At 42.1% G+C, this 20785-nt stretch overlaps 2 protein-coding genes across 2 annotated transcripts in view; one reads left to right on the forward strand and one right to left on the reverse strand.

The window, feature by feature from the left end:
- Positions 1–20785, forward strand: part of lpgat1 (lysophosphatidylglycerol acyltransferase 1) — a 104319-nt gene that overhangs the window by 43295 nt on the left and 40239 nt on the right. Inside the window, exons 4-5 of the mRNA XM_084083398.1 lie at positions 4777–4872; positions 13781–14060. Coding sequence (XP_083939524.1) covers positions 4777–4872; positions 13781–14060 — 376 coding nt within the window. The remainder of the gene's footprint in view (positions 1–4776; positions 4873–13780; positions 14061–20785) is intronic.
- On the reverse strand, positions 16155–19277 carry LOC311063830 (ubiquitin carboxyl-terminal hydrolase 4-like; the record flags this gene model as incomplete). Its single annotated transcript, XM_084083441.1, has 1 exon — positions 16155–19277. One exon carries the CDS (start codon positions 19275–19277, stop codon positions 16155–16157), a length of 3123 nt encoding a protein of 1040 aa, XP_083939567.1.

Below are 20785 nucleotides of genomic sequence, written 5' to 3' on the forward strand. Positions count from 1 at the left end.
GTGTAATGAGAGATTCTCATCAAAAGCAAAACAGTTCTCTCTGTTGAGAAACGCTAAGCCCCCTTTTCATTTTATTTTGTTAATTCTCCTGTAAAGGGAAGTCTTTTGGACGTGTTTTTGGACGTGCTCAACAACACCGCCCATGATACATTTAAAGTCCACACAACAAGTCATGTAATGGGTGGATACCTTTCCTTTCTGAAACGAGCTTTAAATATTTATCCAGCGATGGGCTGTTTCGATGGTGACAATGCTTGTTGCCAACAAAATGGATTAGACACACAAGGAGCGCGCGCACACACACACACACACGCACACGCACACACACACACACACACACACACACACACACACACACACACACACACACACACACACACACACACACACACACACACACACACACACACACACACACACACACACACACGTAGCCTGCATTTTCATTTCCTTTCAGAACAGAATTAATATACTTTATCGTACGAATAGCAGAAATAGCCAATCAAAAACTCCCGTGCTGTGAGCTGAGTCGATCTGATATTTTTGCTATTATTGAAAATTGCAAATGTTCACCTATAATATTATTTTAATGTGGAGAATAGAACACTGGTTCTCAAAGTGGGGTCTGGTGACCCACAGGGTTTTTTGAGGGGGGGGGGCACAGGTATGTAACTCTGACTGTGTACAAATGGAACCAAATGGACCCTAATAATGCATATCGAACTTATGGGTCCATTTGGTTACATTTACAATAAATAAATGAAATGGGGGTCCGTGGCCTAATAATGCATATCGGGGTCCTCGAAATGAAAACGTTTGAGAAACGGTGGAATAGAAATGTTCACTGACATGACATTGTGTACGTTTGCCTTTAGCTTCTCCTTGGCAGGAGGGGCAGATTGTGATCTTTGCCTCGGCAGAACATTGAGGCTGCAATCGCTGCGCATCATGTCACTGATGCACTGGTGGAAGACCTACTCGCATGTTTTACTTAAGTAAAAGTAGTAATATAACAATGTAGAGAATACTCTGTTACAAGTAAGAGTCCTCTATTCAACAATTTACTCAAGTAAATTGCTGAACAATGCACTTGACCTAGTTATGACGACCATGGTGGTAATTTGCTCTCGTGTTATAGTTCTCTTCTTGACCACATTGTACAAATGTAGTTATTTAGGTTCATTGTTTACCTGGTATCCTTTAGTTTCAATGCACAGATTTTTATTTTGATAGTATATCGTTCAGACTGATGCTAGGTTCTTGGTTTACTCGTGATCCTATAGTTTCCTGAGGCACTACACTGTCTCTCTGCATTTGATGTACAGTATGTGTTTACCTTGCTTTTGTAAATACATTGTAAATTGAATACAGGACTTTTGTTTTCGGAAGAATTGAACACTCAAGTATCGTACATCAAAATTGTACTTACTGTAAGCACTATACTTGAGTAAAATTAATTGGTTACTTTCCACCACTGACGTCAGAGACTCAAATAGTCTCTTTTGTGTCTCCTACCGGAAACGCAGCCGGACATCATTATTGGCTTAGAAATGTGTTTAAAAAAAAGGATCTCCATGAATTCAAGGCTTCATGGGGTGTGTCATTGACAGAGAATAAGTATTTTTTGGGGTGAACTACACCTTTAAGAGACAGCCAGTCCTCTTCAAAACCAGCTCAACGTTTTCACCCAGAGACCTGCAGTTGTTTTTCACTGTGCTTGTACCTGAATGGAGCTGTTTTCTCCAAGCCGATTTCTCCCTCTGTTTGGGACAGGGCCTTCATTGAAATAGCAGTGTGTATCTGGAAGATATGTTTTATAGCAGTGGTTCCCAAAGTTTTCAGCTGAAGACTAAACAAAACGTACATTTGGCATCTCCCCCGGGACGCAAACTTACAAACATTAACCACTTAACACATTCCATGCCAGAGGTTAATCTCATAATGTACTCACCAGTGCCAACGTTTTATTGTTGTTTTTTTGTTTTTTTTTCACGTCGCCATAGACCTCGTTAAAATCCTTAAGATCGATCATCAAAGTGTTTGTAAACACAACCACGATGTGTCTGCGTCGAGCAGTGAAATCCATTTGATAAACACGGTCGCCATGTTATAGTTAGAACGGTTTATGTTAAACAGTGATCAGCGAGGAGAAAAACTACAAAGAGAAAATGGCGTTTCAGTTTCCTCATTAGATCCGAGGCCGACGGGATCGGCAAAACCGGATCCCAGATAATTCCGTTTCCGGTGGTGCTACAATGAAATGTGCCGTATGGAAAATTGAAAAAAGTGCAATGTGAACTTTTTTTCAAAAAAAAGAAAAAAACACCACTTTGCGTATGTCTACGCGACTGGCACGTGGCGCCTTTAAATAGGTTCGCGTAGCTCTACGCGATTGGCAGTCAATGTGTTAAGCCCTGTTTCAAAAAGTTGTGAAATTAGCCGATGTGATGCCACGTTGTGAGCTTGTACAGTACAGTAGATCGGCTATTTTCACTCTTTCTTCATTTTTTTGATTTATTTAATTATTTAGATTTTCCAATTATTATTAAAAAAAAAGGATATTTGCTCAAGTCATGATCCATAAAAATGGGTATGTGACCCAAAAATGTATCCCAAAACCCACTGTTTTGGGAAACACAGTTTTATAGAATCAGGGCCTTCATTTACAGTAAATGGCAGTGCTGTGTCTTTATCTGGAGGGCATGTTTTATAAGAACCAGCGTCAGCACAGTGCTTTATTAGAGGTGTTGGCAGTGGCACCAGGATGGCTCTGGTCAGGTTGTGTCGGTCAACAGGACTGTGACCAGGGCTATGCGTATTTTAGTTCTTATAACTATAATCACACAGTGTTATAAGCTGATTATAATTCATTATAGACATGGGATGCATAGCAAGTGTTACCAAAAACACCAATCTTAGCCCATATCCCCACCCAACACAACAGTGGTCCCCTGGTTGATTCTTAGTCAGGGCGGTGGTCCCTGGTTCACAATCAGCTGAACACACAGTGGGTTTGTCTTCTCTCTCAAAGAGAGGAGAAATAGGCACTGGTCTGCACAATTAATCGAATATGAACCGTAATCATATTTTTGTCTTCCCACAATTAAACAAACACGATCGTCCGGTTATTGACATGTATTCATGGGTTGATTAGCAGGAGCACTGAATGCAGTGCTCTGATTTAATTTAGTGTTACATTTTGGTATTCATGGACCAATATACCAATACCTTAATCACATGTACAATGCTCTTTTTGTTTTTTCTTTACCGCACCCTAACTAGCTAACTATGTGTGAATTGATCGTTTGTTTGTTTTTATTGATCTCTCTCCCTCTCTTCCCTTGCCCCCCCTTTCTTCTTCTTCCCTTTCTCTTATGTAAATAACAAAAAACAATGGAGCTTGCACAAAAACAAATTCCACCCGCTGTTTTACACCTGTAAACATGTGATGTGACGATAAAGTTGATTCTGATGCACAGAATTTACAGTAGGTGAATTTGGAGGAACATTTTTTTTGTGCGCATTAGCAGGAATGTACAGAAGCACAACATGAATGTGAAAGCAGTTCTTTTTATGTGATTGTGCTCTCAATATTGATCAAAATAATTGAGATAATCACTTTGGCCATAATCGTGCAGCCCGACTTGAATACATTACATTGCTGTTAAATAGGAACCACAGCGCTTAGCAGACCCGCTCAAATTGACTGGCTTACGCTTAAGGCTCCACATGTTCAGTGTGAACTTGGAAGGTCATGCTTTCTGTTTTGATGCTCCAGCCTCATGGAATAATCTACAACTCACACCAGAAAAGTATACCCCAATATCCTGTGGACAATTTAAGTTGTACAATATTGCAAATCTAGAATAATCATAGTTTATCATAATAAAACCACCATAGTCTATTTAATGTGCATAATAAAAAACAATCTTCACTACCTGAGGAGAAAAGTGCTTTGCACTTCAAACAATAACGGAAAAAATAAAACTTCTAACTGAATATAGCGCTTGATCTCGTTTCATACACGTATCAAATTTTAGCCATGTAATCCAGGCAGGTATTAACTGGACTTAATATAAAACGAAACTAAATAAGATCAGTCCTGCAGATTGCATGAAAATCCAATTTGCACATCTGTTGCCGTCTCAACACTAAACTGTCTGTGTCTGTGTGGTGTCTCAGTCAGTGTGAGAGTAGTTGGCGCCGAGAACTAGCACTCAGTACATTAAAGCAGTGGTTCTCAAAGAGGGGTCCTTGGGGGTTCCAGGGGGTCCCCAGGAAAAGTAGTTAACATAGCATCACAATCATTTTATCTATTTAAATGTTGGCTATTCAAAAATTGCAGATGTACAAGCTCACAGTGCCTCACTTTGTGCCACGCAGTGAGCTTGTGCATCTGCTTTTTTTTTTTTTTTTAAGTATTGGAAATGTTTGGGAGATTTGGAATAATGTACTTTTTTTTAACACAAATCTTCTCTTCTGGGGGTCCCTGGCAAAAAAGAAAAAAAAGGATGGGGCAAAACATTTTCAATATTTCATTGAATAATGTTGCAACCCCCCCCCATACAGGCCCCAGCCATTTGTGCCACACTATGATTTTCCGCCGTTTGTCAGACAGATTTGTCATATACCTGCCTTCCAAAGTGTGCAGGCCCCCGGGTAGGCAACCCGGCCTGGCGGAGACTTGCGCTCAGAGGAGCGCACTATTCTAGTTGCTGTTGTTGTGTTGAATTGTTTGATTGGGACTAGAGCTCATGTTGTTTCCATCTCCTGCAGGTGGTACGGAAGATGATGTGGTTGATGGACCATGTCTTCAAATACACCAACTTTGGTATCGTGTCGTTCATCCACGGGGACTTCTTCATCAGACAGGTAATAATAATAATAGTAGTAATAGTATTTTCTCAAATGTATATCGCGCTTTTCTAAGTACCCAAAGATGTTTAAATGTGGGGGAGGAGGAGAAAACAATAAAAGAAAATCGACTTTATTAGGAAGAAAACACAAAGACAAGGCGAAGAATCAATAAAAACAGTAGAATGGTGAGACAGGGGGGTGTGAGAGAATCCTGTAGTGTGTGATGCCCTTAACGATTATCTGATAAGACAAGATTATCCTGTAGTGTGTGATGCTACCAGATTTCAAAATCATTTAAGATTGAAAAAATCCTGTAGTGTTAGGCCAGCTTTAGACTAAACACTAAACACAAAAACTAAATGGTGTGTTATTCAAAAGACTAAATCAAAATTTGCTGTCAAAATGAACACTGGTAGGTACCATGCAGTGTTAATTGTATTGACCAAGACTAAAAGACAAAAAATATTGTATTATATAAATATTTTGATGTTTAGTTGACTAAGACTAAACAATTTCAGATGACTAAAATAGGACTAAAACTAAATGATGTGTTATTCAAAAGACTAAGACTAAGACTAAATCAGAATCAGGTATCTATTTCTGCTATTCTTTGTACAACAAAGTATACAGTCAGTCCAGGGCTCAAGTGGTTCAGCGGGACACAAATGCAGGACAGCGTGCGTGGGAATTCAGAGGGTAACCTGAGTTTATTGCTCCAGTCAGACACTATACAGCAGAGATTCACTAACTTTTTCAGCGGGATGTCTTCCCGGATGTCTTCCCGGTTATACATTATGAATTACTTAACCCATTAAGACCGGGAAAGTATTTCTTTGGCTATTAAAAAATAGCCGATCTACAATGATATGTATTCGTGGCCGAATACATATCATTCTGGGTGGTCCTTGATATGAAAAGGTTTGAGCTCCACTAATATTATAGCGACATACGTTTTTTCAAAAAACTGTTAGGGGTTTAGAACACATTTGTAGACTCGTATCTCAGGTCTTAATGGGTTAACTTAAGCTCCATTTAAAAAAAATAGGTGCCAGGGTCCCATATAATTGTGGTCGTCTTTGACATGAAAAAGAGAACCAGTGGACTGGACTAGAGGAACTGTAGAGGATAATGAGGTGTGCGTAGCAGCAGGACACAGCAGTATAATCCACTGATCAGCAGGCTTACAGGACACACACACAGGACACACACTCACACTAACATACACACAACATTCCAACACACACCAGACAAGAGGGCGGGGCTCAAACACACACACACACACACACACACACACACACACACACACACACACACACACACACACACACACACACACACACACGCTCACACACACACGCTCACACAGGACACACACAGGTGACCCAGAGTGGTGCAAACAGAGAGTGGTGATAACAGAAGTGTACACAATACTTGGATCGTGACAGAATCAACTTTAGTGTCACGTTTACAGTAGTCTCGCGTAGCCAGACCCCACAGAAAATGAAAAACAGCGACCTCTGCTGTTTCTGATTTTGTCTGTGGGGTCTGGCAGGAGGCAAATGGAAGACCAGTGCGCAGGGAAACCGGGGTTTGTGTCTGCCTTCAGCGCATCACTTCCGGTTGGTGCGACTACGTTTTCATTCCCACTAACAATATTTCTACACGGAACACTAACACCACTTCTCCCAGAGAACATGGATGGTTTTGGTTATAAGCCCACTTGTTTCTATGATGAAAGAGTAATTTAAAATGTGAATATCTTTCCGTGGTTTTGTCCGCTCCGAGGACGCTATTGCTAAATTAGTTTCGGCTAGTTTCGAGGGGGGAAGGGTGGATGGACACGTGAATCCCGCCCACTACATTTGATTGGGTAAAGCGCGGCCTGCTTCCTGATCTGAAGGCACGCCCACTTGTAGCCAATGCGCACACGTTATGACGAACCTCTCCGACAGATTCCACCGCAGGGCAGAATCTGTTCTTGAGAGATTACGTTTACAGGTGTAAAGAAGTGGGTGGAATTCTTTTTTGGGCAAGCGGCAGCATTTTGCTTTTTTTTTTTTCGGAGGGCAAACTATAATGACTCCCTCCCACACCCACGGCACGTGCACACGCATATGTGCGCATGGTCGCCGAATGAAATAACCGCTCTATTGTTAGCACATTCACTGCCAGGGGTTTTCTAAAACAGGCTGTAGCTTCTGCCAGCATTTTTAAGCATTCTGACTAATCTGTCAAGAACCACAGTAATATTTATCTCCAGTATGATCGATTCCCTGATGGTTGCTAATCACGGAGGGTTTCACTGTGCTTCTGTGGGGGAAAAAATGTCATTGCGACTTCCCGTTCCCTTGTTACACGCCGTTGAAAATAGCGTGTTTCGCCAAAAATACAGGAGCTGAGATACAGAATATTTCCCAAATACTTTAACCAGGAAGTGAATGGAGTAGTAAATCTTTGGATCACGTTATCTCCTGGTTCTGTGTGAAAAACGAAAAACGAAATAAATATATATATATTTTTTTTAATGACGGAGATCCCCGTCAATGGTGGTGAATATGTTAAGTAGTTAATGTGTGAATTACTTCAAAACTCCAACGGCCAGCAGTCATTATCACCTCAAGACAATAGCCTCAGACGCCACTTTATCACATGAAAAAGGCTATTTGAAATTAAGTTCCCCTCCTCCTGCGTATCTGATGCGCTTCCCTCGGGACGCTTTCTGGATGGCTACGCTTGGCTAACGTTTTTTTTCTGCAGGTCACACTACGTATATAGCGTAACACGGTAGAACACACCACTGATTATGTCATAGATGACTGATGTGCTGTCGTACATCCAGGGTGGCAATCTGAGTCACTCGCAAGGTTGTCCGGCCAGCACATTCTTGAAGGGCCTTGCTCTCATTCTTCACCCCCCCCCCCCCCCCCACACACACACACACACACGCGCACACACACACACACACACACACACACACACACACACACACACACACACACACACACACACACACACACACACACACACACACACACACCCCACAGGCCCGCATGCAGCACAATCTGCACCCTCTATATTTACGCCTGTAGGTGACACAAGGTGGCTGGCGGGCCAGTGGTGTAAAGTAACTCAAGTACATTTACTCAAGTGCTGTACTTTTACTTTACTGGAGTATTTCCAATTGTCTATGCTTTTACTTCATACTCCACTACATCTCAGAGGCAAATATTGTACTTTTACTCCACTACAATTATTTGAAAACTTTAGTTACTTTGCAGATATGAATTATTATTACATTATAAAACATACATTAACCACTTTAGGCCTATTTCATACCGAGGCTGTTTGAAAATAGCTGATCTACAAGCTCACAACACGTCGCATCGCGATGCGTTGTGAGCTTGTAGATCTGCTATTTTCAAACATCTTAGAACATTTACTTTTGGTACATTTTGATACCAATACTTTTGTACTTTTGCTCAAGTACATTTTTAATTCCAGACTTTAACTTGCAACAGAATACTTCTACGTTGCAGTATTGATACTTTTACTTAAGTAAAACATTTGAGTACTTTTTCCATCACGGCTGGCAGCCAGTACAGGCCAGCGTGTTAAATAGACCTGAGCTGGTGGAGTTATTCACTCCAACAACAAGCAGCCGCTCTGCCACTGTTGATCATGCATTGTTGACATGGTGTGTCGGAACAACCGGTGCTGGACAGAGTAATTTAATAGTTCAACAGTTTATTTCGATACTCTTCTTTTCAGTGAGACATTACAAGAATCATTTTTTTCTTTTAACCTGATCGAAAAGGTATAGGCAGAAGCTTGTACCTTATTAACCCATTAAGACCTGGAATTTTTAGATTTGAGCTAAAAAGCATTATTTTACACTTTGGGCTATTCAAAAATAGCAGATATACAAGCTCGTAGCGCGGCACCGAGTGCCGCGCTACGAGCTTGTAGATCTGCTATTTTTGAAAAATCGTGAAAATGTGTGCAAATCTTTGAATATATATATTTTTAAAGCGAACATTTTTAACTCAAATCTTTGCTTCTGGGGGGTCCCTGGAACAAAATATTTTGATGGGGGTCCGTGGCCAAATACATATAATTTTGGGGGTCCTTGATATGAAAAAGATTGAGCACCACCCTCATATAGAAACATACGTTTTTCAGAATACTGCTGAGATTTAGGAGACGTGTAGAATCGGCTTCAGGTCTCAATGGGTTAATGCCTATCCTTATTGCATGTTGTTACATTTTACAATGTAAGTACAAAAGTATTACAGATCCAAAATACTAAAAAAAAAATGTATTCCAAATACTCAAGAAAATGTACTTTGTTTACTGTCCACCACTGCCAAACAACAACCAGCCCCTGTGGTGCTGTTGATCATGAATTGTTGACTTCGTGCGTCGGAACAGCCCGCAGTCAGTCAGTCGCACAACACCCCCCCGCCACCCCCCCAACCACCTCCCCCCCCACACGCATCTGCTTTGTTGTCACACTGAATCATTCTACACAACGTTAACGCAGCAGTATCCATTCCATGCCCATGCAACATCCCAACTACACACACATATGCTGAGATGATACATAGAGCCCAGCTTCTCAAACGTTTTTTTTGTTGTTGTTGGTGTGCCAAGGACCCCCCAAATTGATACGTATTTGGCCGCGGACCCCCATCTGAAAAAGGTTTTGTGCCAGGGACCCCCAGAAGACAAGATTTATGTAAAAAGAAAAAAAAATCGAAATCATTCAAAATGTCACGAACATTTTCTATGTTTTTCAAAAGTCTTTCAAAATAGCCGATGTACAAGACAAGGCGGTTTAAATGATTGTGATGCTATATTAAATACTTTTGCTTGGGGGGGGAGGCTGGTATAGGCTGAAATGTGAGAAAAACACATTAAAAAAACCTGTCAAAAATAATTACTAAATTAAAATTGCCAAAATAGCCGATCAGCTGTTCTAGCTGTGTGTGCGTGTGTGTGTGTGTGTGTGTGGGCGTTAGAGAGTGTGTGTGAATGTCTGAACTTACGTGTGAATGTATGCACAATTGTAAAGCCCTTCTGTATAAAGGCGCCAATTTACCATAAAAGCACCATTTACCATTTTTACGATGACTTCTATGGGCATAAGTGGGTAATCATCTACCCGTGTTTGGTCTCCACCAATGAACAGCAGTGTCACGCTATGAAATGCTTCCATGTTTGCATTCTCAGTGAGTGCTGCGAGCACGCAGTCACGTGCAGCTTCATAATCTGTATTCACATCAGCCATAGCTACAGTATTCACTAAAGCATGGTTCTATATTTACATCAACCATAGCTACAGTAGTCACTAAAGCATGACTCTGTATTCACATCAACCATAGCTACAGTAGTCACTAAAGCATGGTTCTATATTTACATCAACCATAGCTACAGTAGTCACTAAAGCATGACTCTGTATTCACATCAATCATAGCTACAGTAGTCACTAAAGCATGATGCACAGACTCATGTGTCAAATAGTCAAATAGTTTTGTCTTTCTGCCTTATGTTTGCTGCTAAAACAGAACCCAGGCAATGAAAATGCTACTGTATGAAAACAATAAGAAAGAAATTGTATTTCCATTCAAACATGGTTTTATGAATACAGTATACTATATATAACACCAACTTAATACCATTTCACTGCTTCTAATATAAACAAAAAAAAACATCCTTTATACCTGGATTGTTGAAATGAATAAAAACATGAAAACAAGTAAAACATGAAATAAAAATCTCTTTGGCGATATGTAACAGTCTTCTTTGATATTGCACATGTTGATATTGCGATGACGATGCATTTTCGATATAGGTAGTCTGAGAGTAGGGATGTCCGATATTATCGGCCTCCCGATATTATCGGCCGATATTAGCATAAAAATTGATATCGGGAAAATATCGGTATCGGTTTGTTTTTTTTGGGCTTTATAAATAAGTTACAGGAGTTCTTACTGTATATGGTGTGTGTGATATGAAATTTGAGCTTACCCTAATCACAATAATCCCCGCATATATCGGTATCGGTTGATATCGGTATCGGTAATTAAGAGTTGGACAATATCGGTATATCGGTTATCGGTAAAAAAGCCAATATCGGACAACCCTATCTGAGAGACTCATGTTCTCATTCTAACCTGTGATAAGAATAGATCCAAAGAATAGACAGTGATGACAGATCCCCCAGATCTAAGTGCAATGAAACAAAAAAGTGTGTCTGTTGTAAGATATTTTAGTCAGACTACATGACGTCAAGCAAGTACTCCAGTCTTGGATTTGTCACTCCGGATAAGAGACAACATGGATTAAAGTTCTCAGACGCCACCACTGATTTCTGTCATTTTTATGAGATTAACCCATTAAAACCGGGAACGCATCTGTGTAACCACTTAAGACATTATTTTATACTTTGGCTATTAAAAAATAGCAGATCTACAAGCTCATAGTGCGGCACCGAGTGCCGCACTATGAGCTTGTAGATCTGCCATCTTTGAAAAATCGTGAAAATTTGAATATATATATTTTTTAAAGCAAACATTTTTAACTCGAATCTTTGCTTCTGGGGGGTCCCTGGAACGACATTGAGATGGGGGTCTGCGGCCAAATACATATCATTTTGTAAAAAAAATGTTGTACATTTGTAGAATCCTCAGAAGAAAAGATTTGAGTTACAAATGTTCGCTTGAAAAAGATTTGTACAAAATGTTAATGATTTTTCAAAAATTGCAGCTTATATATTTGCTATTTTTGAATAGCCAAAGTATAAGGTTATTGTTATAGTGGTTAAAATCTAAAATGACAGATGCTTTGCCGGTCTTAATGGGTTAAAGAGTATTAGAATGGGTCAAAAAAAATGTTGAGCCATGAGATTTTCCCCCATCTCAAAATATTTTGTTCCAGGGACCCCCCACAAGCAAAGATTTGAGTTATATTACAAATGTTTGCTTTAAAAATATATATTCAAAGATTTGCAGATATACAAGCTCATAGCTTTAAGCTTGTATGTATCTGCTATTTTCTATAATAGCCCAAATAAATCTAAAATGACACAGATGCTTTCCCGGTCTTAGTGGAGACAACTACATTTTGTTTCTTCAGGTTCACACAGTATCACTGTATTGACTCAACGTCAACAATCATCTCAAAGTTCCATTTGTTGTGTGTGTGCACTGCCAGTAGGTCTCTGTCCTCTCCTCCACATGACATAAATGTTTATGATGTTGTACAGGTGCAACCTCGTAAACTTTTATGTTTATATGATTATTTTTGGCATAATTTCTAGTGACAGTGAGAGAGAGAAAGGCAGACGGAGCACAGGGCAATGACACACAGTACACAGTTCGGCCACCACCCCGTAAAGTTTATGACGTTGTGCTGTGCAACGTCATGCAGCGCGACGTCGGTCCGGTGGCCGCAGTCAAAAAAGATCCACGCATCTGAAGTCTCACTAGACTTAACCCATTGAGACCTGAAGCCGATTCTACATGTCTCCTAAATCTCAACAGTATCTTTTTCATGTCAAGGGCCCCCAAATTTTTATGTATTTGGCCGCAGACCCCCATCAAAATATTTTGTTCTAGGGACCCCCAGAGGCAAAGATTTGAGTTAAAAATGTTCGCTTTAAAAATATATATATTCAAAGATTTGCACACATTTTCACAAAATTTCAAAAATAGCAGATCTACAAGCTCGTAGCGCGGCACTCGGTGCCGCGCTATGAGCTTGTAGATCTGCTATTTTTGAATAGCCCAAAGTGTAAAATAAGGCTTTTTAGCTCAAATCTAAAAACACAGTTCCAGGTCTTAATGGGTTAAACCATTAACTCATTCACTGCCAGACTTATTTCTGGCTGCGTTTGCCCACTGCCAGCTATTGTCGTTTTCCTTACCTTTTCAACTGGTCACAGAATATTTATATCCATGTATGATCGTTCCCAGGACGGTTGATAACCATCACGCCACGAGATAGAAAAAAAACTCACCGCGACCCCCCCTTCCCTTGTTTACAGGCTGTTGAATATAAGATCTCTTGTCAAAAATGCACATTTTTCTTGCCTTTTCGACTGGTCACAGAATATTTATATCCATGTATGATCGATCGCCCGACGGTTGCTAATCAAGTGTCACTGTGCTGGCGCGAGAAAAAAAGAAAAAGTCACCGTGACCCCCCCCTTGTTTAATATAGCATGTCTCGCCAAAATGCAGGGGAAAAAAGAGATCTAAACTGGAAGTGGATTGGGGGGGGGGTGGGAAATCTCCTGGATCTGTTTGACTTTTTTTTGAAAAACATATATAGTATGTTGCTGCATCAGTGGTGCTCAAAACGTATTCATGTCAAGGACCCCCAAAATGAATATGTATTTGGCCACAGACCCCCATCTCAAAATATTCTGTTCCAGGGACCCCCAGAAGTAAATGTTTGTGTAAAAAATGTTTGCTTGAAAAGAATAGTAGTAAGAAGGTAGGGATTCTTTGAAATGAAATAAAGTTTGAGAACCACCGAATTAAATCGATTACTTTGTTGCACCCTCATTAACCCTTTAACTGCCAGAGATTATTTCTGAAAATTTCTAGCCAGTGCCAGAGATTTTTCATTGAAAAACAAAAAAGTACTTAGGAGCAGAGATGAATATTTTTTAAGTTTTAAGTTAAAAAGGAAGTGGATAGACCCCTATATCTTCGATAAATCATATATCCTTGGTCTTTGGGTCAAATTGGACCAAAAAAAAAAAACTTTTATTTTGATTTTTTTTTCACTTCACGTAGATCTACGCGATTGGCACGTGGCGGCTTTAAATAGGTTCACGTAGATCTACGTGATTGGCATGCAATGGGTTAATGTGCTGTGTCATTCTGCATTGCCCCTCCCCCCCCCCATCTCCTCTCAGGGTAAAGCCCATCGCGACCAGCAGCTGTCCATCCTGCGGGACCACCTGGACAGGTACTACCACAGCCGGGACAGGAAGTGGATAGTGCTGTTCCCCGAGGGCGGCTTCCTGCGCAAGCGGCGGGAAACCAGCCAGTCGTTCGCCAAGAAGAACTCGCTGCCGCACCTGACGCACGTCACGCTGCCGCGCCTGGGCGCCACGCAGGTCATCATGAAGACCCTGGCCGCTCAGCAGGAGAACGGCAGCGTCAGCCAGGACGCCGGGACCCCTAACCAGTCAGGTAACGGAGAAAAACACACACACACACACACACACACACACACACACACACATAGGGCTGTCACGATTACAAGTTGACGATTCATTGTCTCTCAAATAATTGCGATCAACGACTTCATTGTGTGTTTGGCCATTAAACATTGGAACATATGAAGCCTTTTAGGCTTCCTGATTGACATATTTAATATTTTTTATTCATGCAAACATAGCAGAAATAGCTGACACGTTGTAAGCTTGTAGATCTGCTATTTCTGCTTTTTTTTAATATTTGAAAATGTGTGAAAATCTTTCAACATGGAAACGATTATGCAAAGAAAAAAGCGATTATCTTAAATAATTGCGATTAGGCGATTGTGTAATAATTGTGACACACACACACACACACACACACACACACACACAGATTAAAGTTCTCAGTCGCCTCGACTGATTCAGTCATTTGGATTCCATAGACGTCAGCATGTCTTCTATGGAAGCAATGCCACGCACCGAAAATACTAGGCTATGTACAAGCTTACAACACGTAGATCTGCTGCTTTTGAATCATTTTGAAAAATATTTAACATAAATCTTCTCTTCTGGGGGCCCCCGGCACAACATATTTTCAGATGGGGTCCTCGGCCAAATTCATATCAATTTGGGGACCCCCCATGGGTCCCCAAATTATTTTGGGGGGGGGGGCCCAGATTGTTTTCTCACTCAACAGTAAACAAAGCAATGTACAGTATAAGTGTATAAAGGGTATATCTGCACATTTCTAAAGTTACAATTTAATGACTTTTAAGACCTTTTTTATTGGCAAACTAAATGTAATGCCTACAATTCCAAGTGCTTGTCAGGGTGGGGGGGGGGGTCCCAGTTCAAATTATGATTATTTTGGGGGGGTCGTGGCCAGGCCCCCCGAGGAACATTGAAGCTGCCACCGAAGTGGCCAAAGCTGGAACTGCAGGCGAAGCGGAATACATGCATGAGAAAAAAATACTGAGATATTTAAAAAATATAATATAATATAAATATGTAAACATATTATACATAAATACATATGCATTTACATCTCGAGTGTATTTAATAAATATCTCGCGTTCATGGCTCGACACACAGGCTCGTTCATGGAGGTAGGTTGTGACGTAGGACGCAAAAAGGACACTAGTGCGCATGCTAATAGCTGGGGGCGGGGCAAAAAGGCCTAAAAGACTTGGGAACCCCTGCTCTAGTGGATGAGATGCGAGACAAATGAAAACACAAGGAGGGTGGGGTTCATAATAACGCCTCTATGGAGTCTTCCGCTCACTGAAGTAGCTTGGTGTGTGTGTGACTATAATCGTCATTATCGTTTATCGTGATGAAATGCGTGTCCTTTTTTGCAACAGTGCTGATCAGATGGCATCCATCCCAACCACGGTTATTATTAGTTTTGACTTTTTGTCTGCAATTTCGGTTTAGTTTTCATTCGTTTTTAAAGTGGGTTTAGTTCAGATTAACGTTTAGTTTTTTATTGCAATATGTATTAGGGGCAAGATTCAAAATGGTCAGTAAACTAGCAATAATAGCTGATCTCAATACATCAGTGTCCCATCGCCACGCGTTGTGAGCTTGTAGATCTGCAATTTTTGCTAGATTTGATGATGTCTGACATACACTAAGTTTTAGTTATTCTGTAAACACACAATACAGTTTCAGTTAGTTATAATTTTTTCGTAAGAACCTCCTTTTGATTTCTATTGCATTTAACACATTTTTTTTCATTTATTTTTATTTTATTTTGTTAGTTTTAGTTAAAGCCTCACTATTAACTTTTTTTTAATGAATAAAATGTAATTTTGTCCAATCTGCATGGTAGGGTATGTTAATACAATATAACTTATACAATTGGGGTGGTTGTATTTTGTCTCCATCCTCTTCTATTGAGACATTTAGATCATGTAAAAGGTCATGTCTCACCTAGACACAGGATCTGACACAAATTTCGACCTGATGGTCAAGATTCAATTCATCCCCTGAGCAAGCAGGCCGGCTCTATTAGCTCAATGGTAAAAATGTCAGCACTTGCGCAGGAAACCGGGAACCCGAGGAAAGTTACATAGTGCTGCTTTAACTATAATAACCGTGCTGCGGGGTCTCCTCCTAAAGAGGCGGAGGGCTGGGCCTCGGAGGGATCATTCCCATCTCGGCGCTGGTAAAACAGTACATAGGCTTCTTCAGTCACAATCTTATCCTCTGAGGCAGACTTAACACTGCTATCGTCAAAGTAATGCCACTTTCCGTCAAATTTATTCTTGCCATAGGCTGTGTAGTGGCCTCCTCCCAGTCCGCCAGTATGGTTGGAGACAGCAATGAGGTCGTAAACACAGGGGGCAGCCTTGGGACCGCACAAAAACTCTGACATATCCAGCTCCCTGACGGGGAAGTCCACCACGGTTTCCAGCTTGTCCCTACAGTATTTGTTGTAGGAGAAACGTTTTAGGTGAACTACCAGGATGCGAGGCAACGACCACAGGTCAAACTTTTTGGTGGCCTGCTGGTGTTTCTTACACGTGGGACAATACCATGGATCGTGTTTTCCAAGTGTCTCCGTGGCCGTGAAGAGCTTGATGCATGTCCTCAGAGCCACTGTGGCCTCTTCCTCCTTGGGTTGGAGCATGCTGTCGTGTGTCTCGAAGGCCTTTGCTTCCTGGTGGTCATAACACAGTTCCTTTGTGTCCGAGTCCCAGTCGAGCGTCACGGTTGAACGTGGATCCAGTTTAAGGGTGTTTCCATTGAAAGGCAGTGTTCCAAGGGTGCTTCCATTGAAAGGGCCAAGGGCGTTGATCATGAGGGTGAAGAGCTTGGGCGATGTGGAGCACAGCTTGGCTTCAGGTCCGTTTTCGAAGTCAGATGTCTCCGGGTCCTCCTCGGAGCCATTTTCTGGCTCCGGTAGGCTTGTCTCGTGGTCCATGCTCGCCTCCTCCTCATCAATTAGCTCATAAGAAGTCTCCTTGTCGTCTTCCTCCTCGGAGCCATCTTCTGCCTTCAGGCTGCTCGACTGGTCGTCCATGTCCTCCTCCTCGCAGGCCCCTGAGTGGTTGCTGCCATTGCAGTAGTTGGCACTGCAAGAGGCCCCATCTGACAAGGGGCAGAGACTGAATGAGGTGGAGAATTCAGCAGCCTGGCTACAGCCGGTGAAGGTGGCTGAGGCCGAGGCCCTGCTTTCACTGCAGGGGCTCTGGGGATGCTTCACGTAGCGTCCCATCCTTTCTAGGATTTTATCGTACAGAACATCTGCTGTGAGGTTCTGCCTGGGCACGGTAATGAGTAATGGTAGGCCAAAAGGTTTTGTGTATGAAGACCAGCGGGACCACCTGGCACACAGGTACACAGGCACGCTCATCTCACTGTCCTCCTCCTGCACCTCGTACACAAAGATTTTGAAAGATAAAAATGTCTTTATGATCAGGTCGAGGCCATCTTCCCGCTTGAAGATTTTATAGAAACTGTGATTGTAAACGTCAGCCACCACCATACTCTCTGGAGGGATTCCACAGAGTTGAGACAAGGCGCTGCACAGGTCCATAACAGTACCCACCTTGGGGACCACCACCCTGTACTTTGTGGGTCTGGACTGAGGGTCTGATCGGACCAGGACAACCTCCATGGTGCAGTAATTGCTCATAGGCAGAGGCAGTGAGAGGTAGCAGAATGGGTCAAAGGTGACAGAGACCGTGGAGCACTCTGGGCACACCAAAGTAGACTTGAAGAGGCCGTGGAATATGTCGACTATAATAGAGTCATTGCGCTTGCGATGATCAGTCCAGGCTTCTTTAGCTACAGTCTCATCTGGACGGCCCTCCACATCACGTAGGTCTAGGTAAGGCTTCTCTTTGACACGGTTCAGATCTTCATGCAGCCCATCCAGCAGAAAGGCCAACAGCTCCTGGGAGTCCTGCTGCTGGTAGCCAGAAAACTGGGGGGCGAACCGCCCAACCTGCTTTTTGAAGTCATGTGGGGACACGTATCTGTTCTTTCGCCACATGTTCTTTACCAGGTCAGCATAGGCCTCTGCAATCTCCCCCTTCATCCCCAGTGGATTCTCCCGGTTAATCTCCGCCCCATACTGATCATCCAGGAAGTATTTGGTGAGTGGCGCTGCATTGCTCAGGCACTGGAGGGCAGAGTTCATGAAGCATGTGTTGCCTAGATTGTTGAGACCACACAGGCCAGGCTCAGACTGTAATAACCATTTATTAGGGTATCTGGACAAACTATATCCATTGTTGTGTGAGGTGCTGCTCGAGTTACTACTGTTAACCCCATTGGTTACTGGTGGGATCACTAAAGCGGTTGAGTAGGTTTCAGTGGCGGGAGTGGAAACCCTGGCTGAGCATAAAGCGGTTGAGGAGGTTTCAGTGGCGGGAGTGGAAACCCTGGCTGAGCACTGGTCCAGTGAAGGTCCTGTGGCAGTGCTGGATTTGGGATGGCCCAGTGGAAGTCCTGAGGGCCACGTGCCATCCTCATTCTTCTGTTCAATCACAACCAGCAAATCTTTGTGTAGACAAGCATCCTGCAGGGTGGTGCTGTGAGGTTTGTCCAGCTGCTCGCACATCGTGTCTTTGGTAAACGCCAATGTCTCCTTTCTCAATTGCACATTCTGCAAACCGAGCCGCGTCTCTTTCTCCGTTGGAATTTGAAAAAGTGACCTCATCTCCTTTTCTAAGGTACCTATAGTGTCAGCTCTACTGAAATGCCACGTTTTCACCTTGTCCATCTTGTCAATCTCACACAACATCAGTTCCAACAAATAGACCTCCACTATACATATCTTTGTAAACATGCCCTGTTCAACTACCTTCCTAACAATGGCTCTCTGACCCTCAAGACAACCGTAACAGCTGACCAGCTTGTTCCATGCTTCAGTGGGAACCAGATCATAGTCTAGCCCAAATTGAAGGTCCTTCTTCAGGACTTGGGTCTCATGGTCTGAGAACAGCCCAGAGTTATCAATAGCTCCTGGATTGAGGTGGCTCCTGGATTGAGGCGGCTGTTCCACATATTCCTTCCACTTGTTGAGCCACCGACTATCTATCAGGTACCATTCGTCGCCGTTTTGCAGAGTCTTGGTAGGAAGTGCTCCCATGGTCTGTTGCTGATTTTCAGTTGAAGGTGTCGGTATCTGAGCGGCTACGAGCTCGGACTCGGACTCGGCCAACGAGCTCGGACTCGGGCTCGGCTCGGGCTCGGCCATCATGCTGTGGGTGTCATGAATGCGCGGTTCCATAGCCCCATTTGTTTTCATTCTATTTTTAGAAAATAGGGCACCCAGGTTGAGTTGAAAGTGAGTAAATGTTGTTGTCTGTTGGTTTTATAAGTGCTGAAGCAATGAAAACTATGAACAACAGATGAAATAATAACTATGCAATAACATTCACAGATGATTTCAGAACAAACTACTGGGCAGTATTTAGGATGGCTTGCAGCTGTCAAAGGTTGAAGTGGAACAGACCTTTTGACTGAAACTACGGCTGCCTTTAATCAGGTTTGCTGGGTTCGCTTGTGTCATCGTGGTGATGTCATGATCATCCATGTTTAAATATAGAATCCTCGATTGTCCATGCCCATATATGGAGACCATAAGGTCATTAACTATTATGTCCAAATATGAAGTCCATGAGGTCTGGACTCACTCTGACCTCTTGAGTAGGGTTACTCAAGAGGTGATCCAAGCTGGAACACGATCGATTGCTATAAACATGCTCTGAAAATGTTCACCGCCCACCCATCTGACTACTTAACTCATTCAGTGCCAAGCTTATTTATTCATGTTTATGGAATTTTGGCTCTGAGTGCCACAGCCAAAATTCATTGTAAAAAAAAAGTGCTTAGGAAGCGAGATACAGCCTTTTTAAGTTATAGGTTAAACAAGGAGTGGATGGAGCAGCAAATCTTCAAATCATCATATCTTGGGTTCTGAACATGTTTTTCCCCCCAAAAAAAACAAAAAAAAAACTTATATTTTGATTTTTTTTTTTTTTTATGACGGATTTGACGGATTGTGGCGCTCTGGGCGTCAGGCCACGTGACGGATTTGACGGATTGTGGCACTCAATGAGTTAACTTAGGGCATCCAGATTTTCACAGTTTTAAATAAAGTTGTATTTATTTTGTTCCTGTTTTTGTAAAGCGACTTTGAGTATTTAGAAAAGTGCAATATAAATTGTATGTATTATTATTATTATTATTATTATTATTATTATTATTATTATTATTATTATTTTTATTACTAATCTCTGGCACCGTTGGACCGATCGGCACAAAACTTTGCACGCACGCTCCCTGGAGGCCAAGGAAGATTTTTCATATTCCATCCTGATTGGCTAAGATTGGCTTCAAAGGTTTGCAAGAGTGTCCCGTTTTGAACAAAATGCCACAAATCACGCCGTGTCCGATTGCCGTGAACCTTTACATGCACATTTCCACTGGGCCAAGGAAGAAATGCCACCCTACATTTTTCAAATCGACTTCATGGTGGCGCTATAACAGGACGATTCACGTTCTGGCCTATAACTCTTGAACCGTAGGTCATACAATCAAAATTACCCCCCCCCCCCCTGGATTCCTTGGATAATTATGCAACTCCCCAAATAAGCCATGCCCATTTCCACCTGACAATATTAACGCCATTTTGCGTTTTCTTTGCACAACACCGTTTTTGGTACACCATATCTCAGTAGTCATGTGATCAAGATGTGTCTG

Source organism: Gymnoscopelus microlampas (genome assembly GCF_963454915.1).
Source record: "Gymnoscopelus microlampas genome assembly, chromosome: 16".
Classification (NCBI taxonomy): Eukaryota; Metazoa; Chordata; class Actinopteri; order Myctophiformes; family Myctophidae; genus Gymnoscopelus; species Gymnoscopelus microlampas.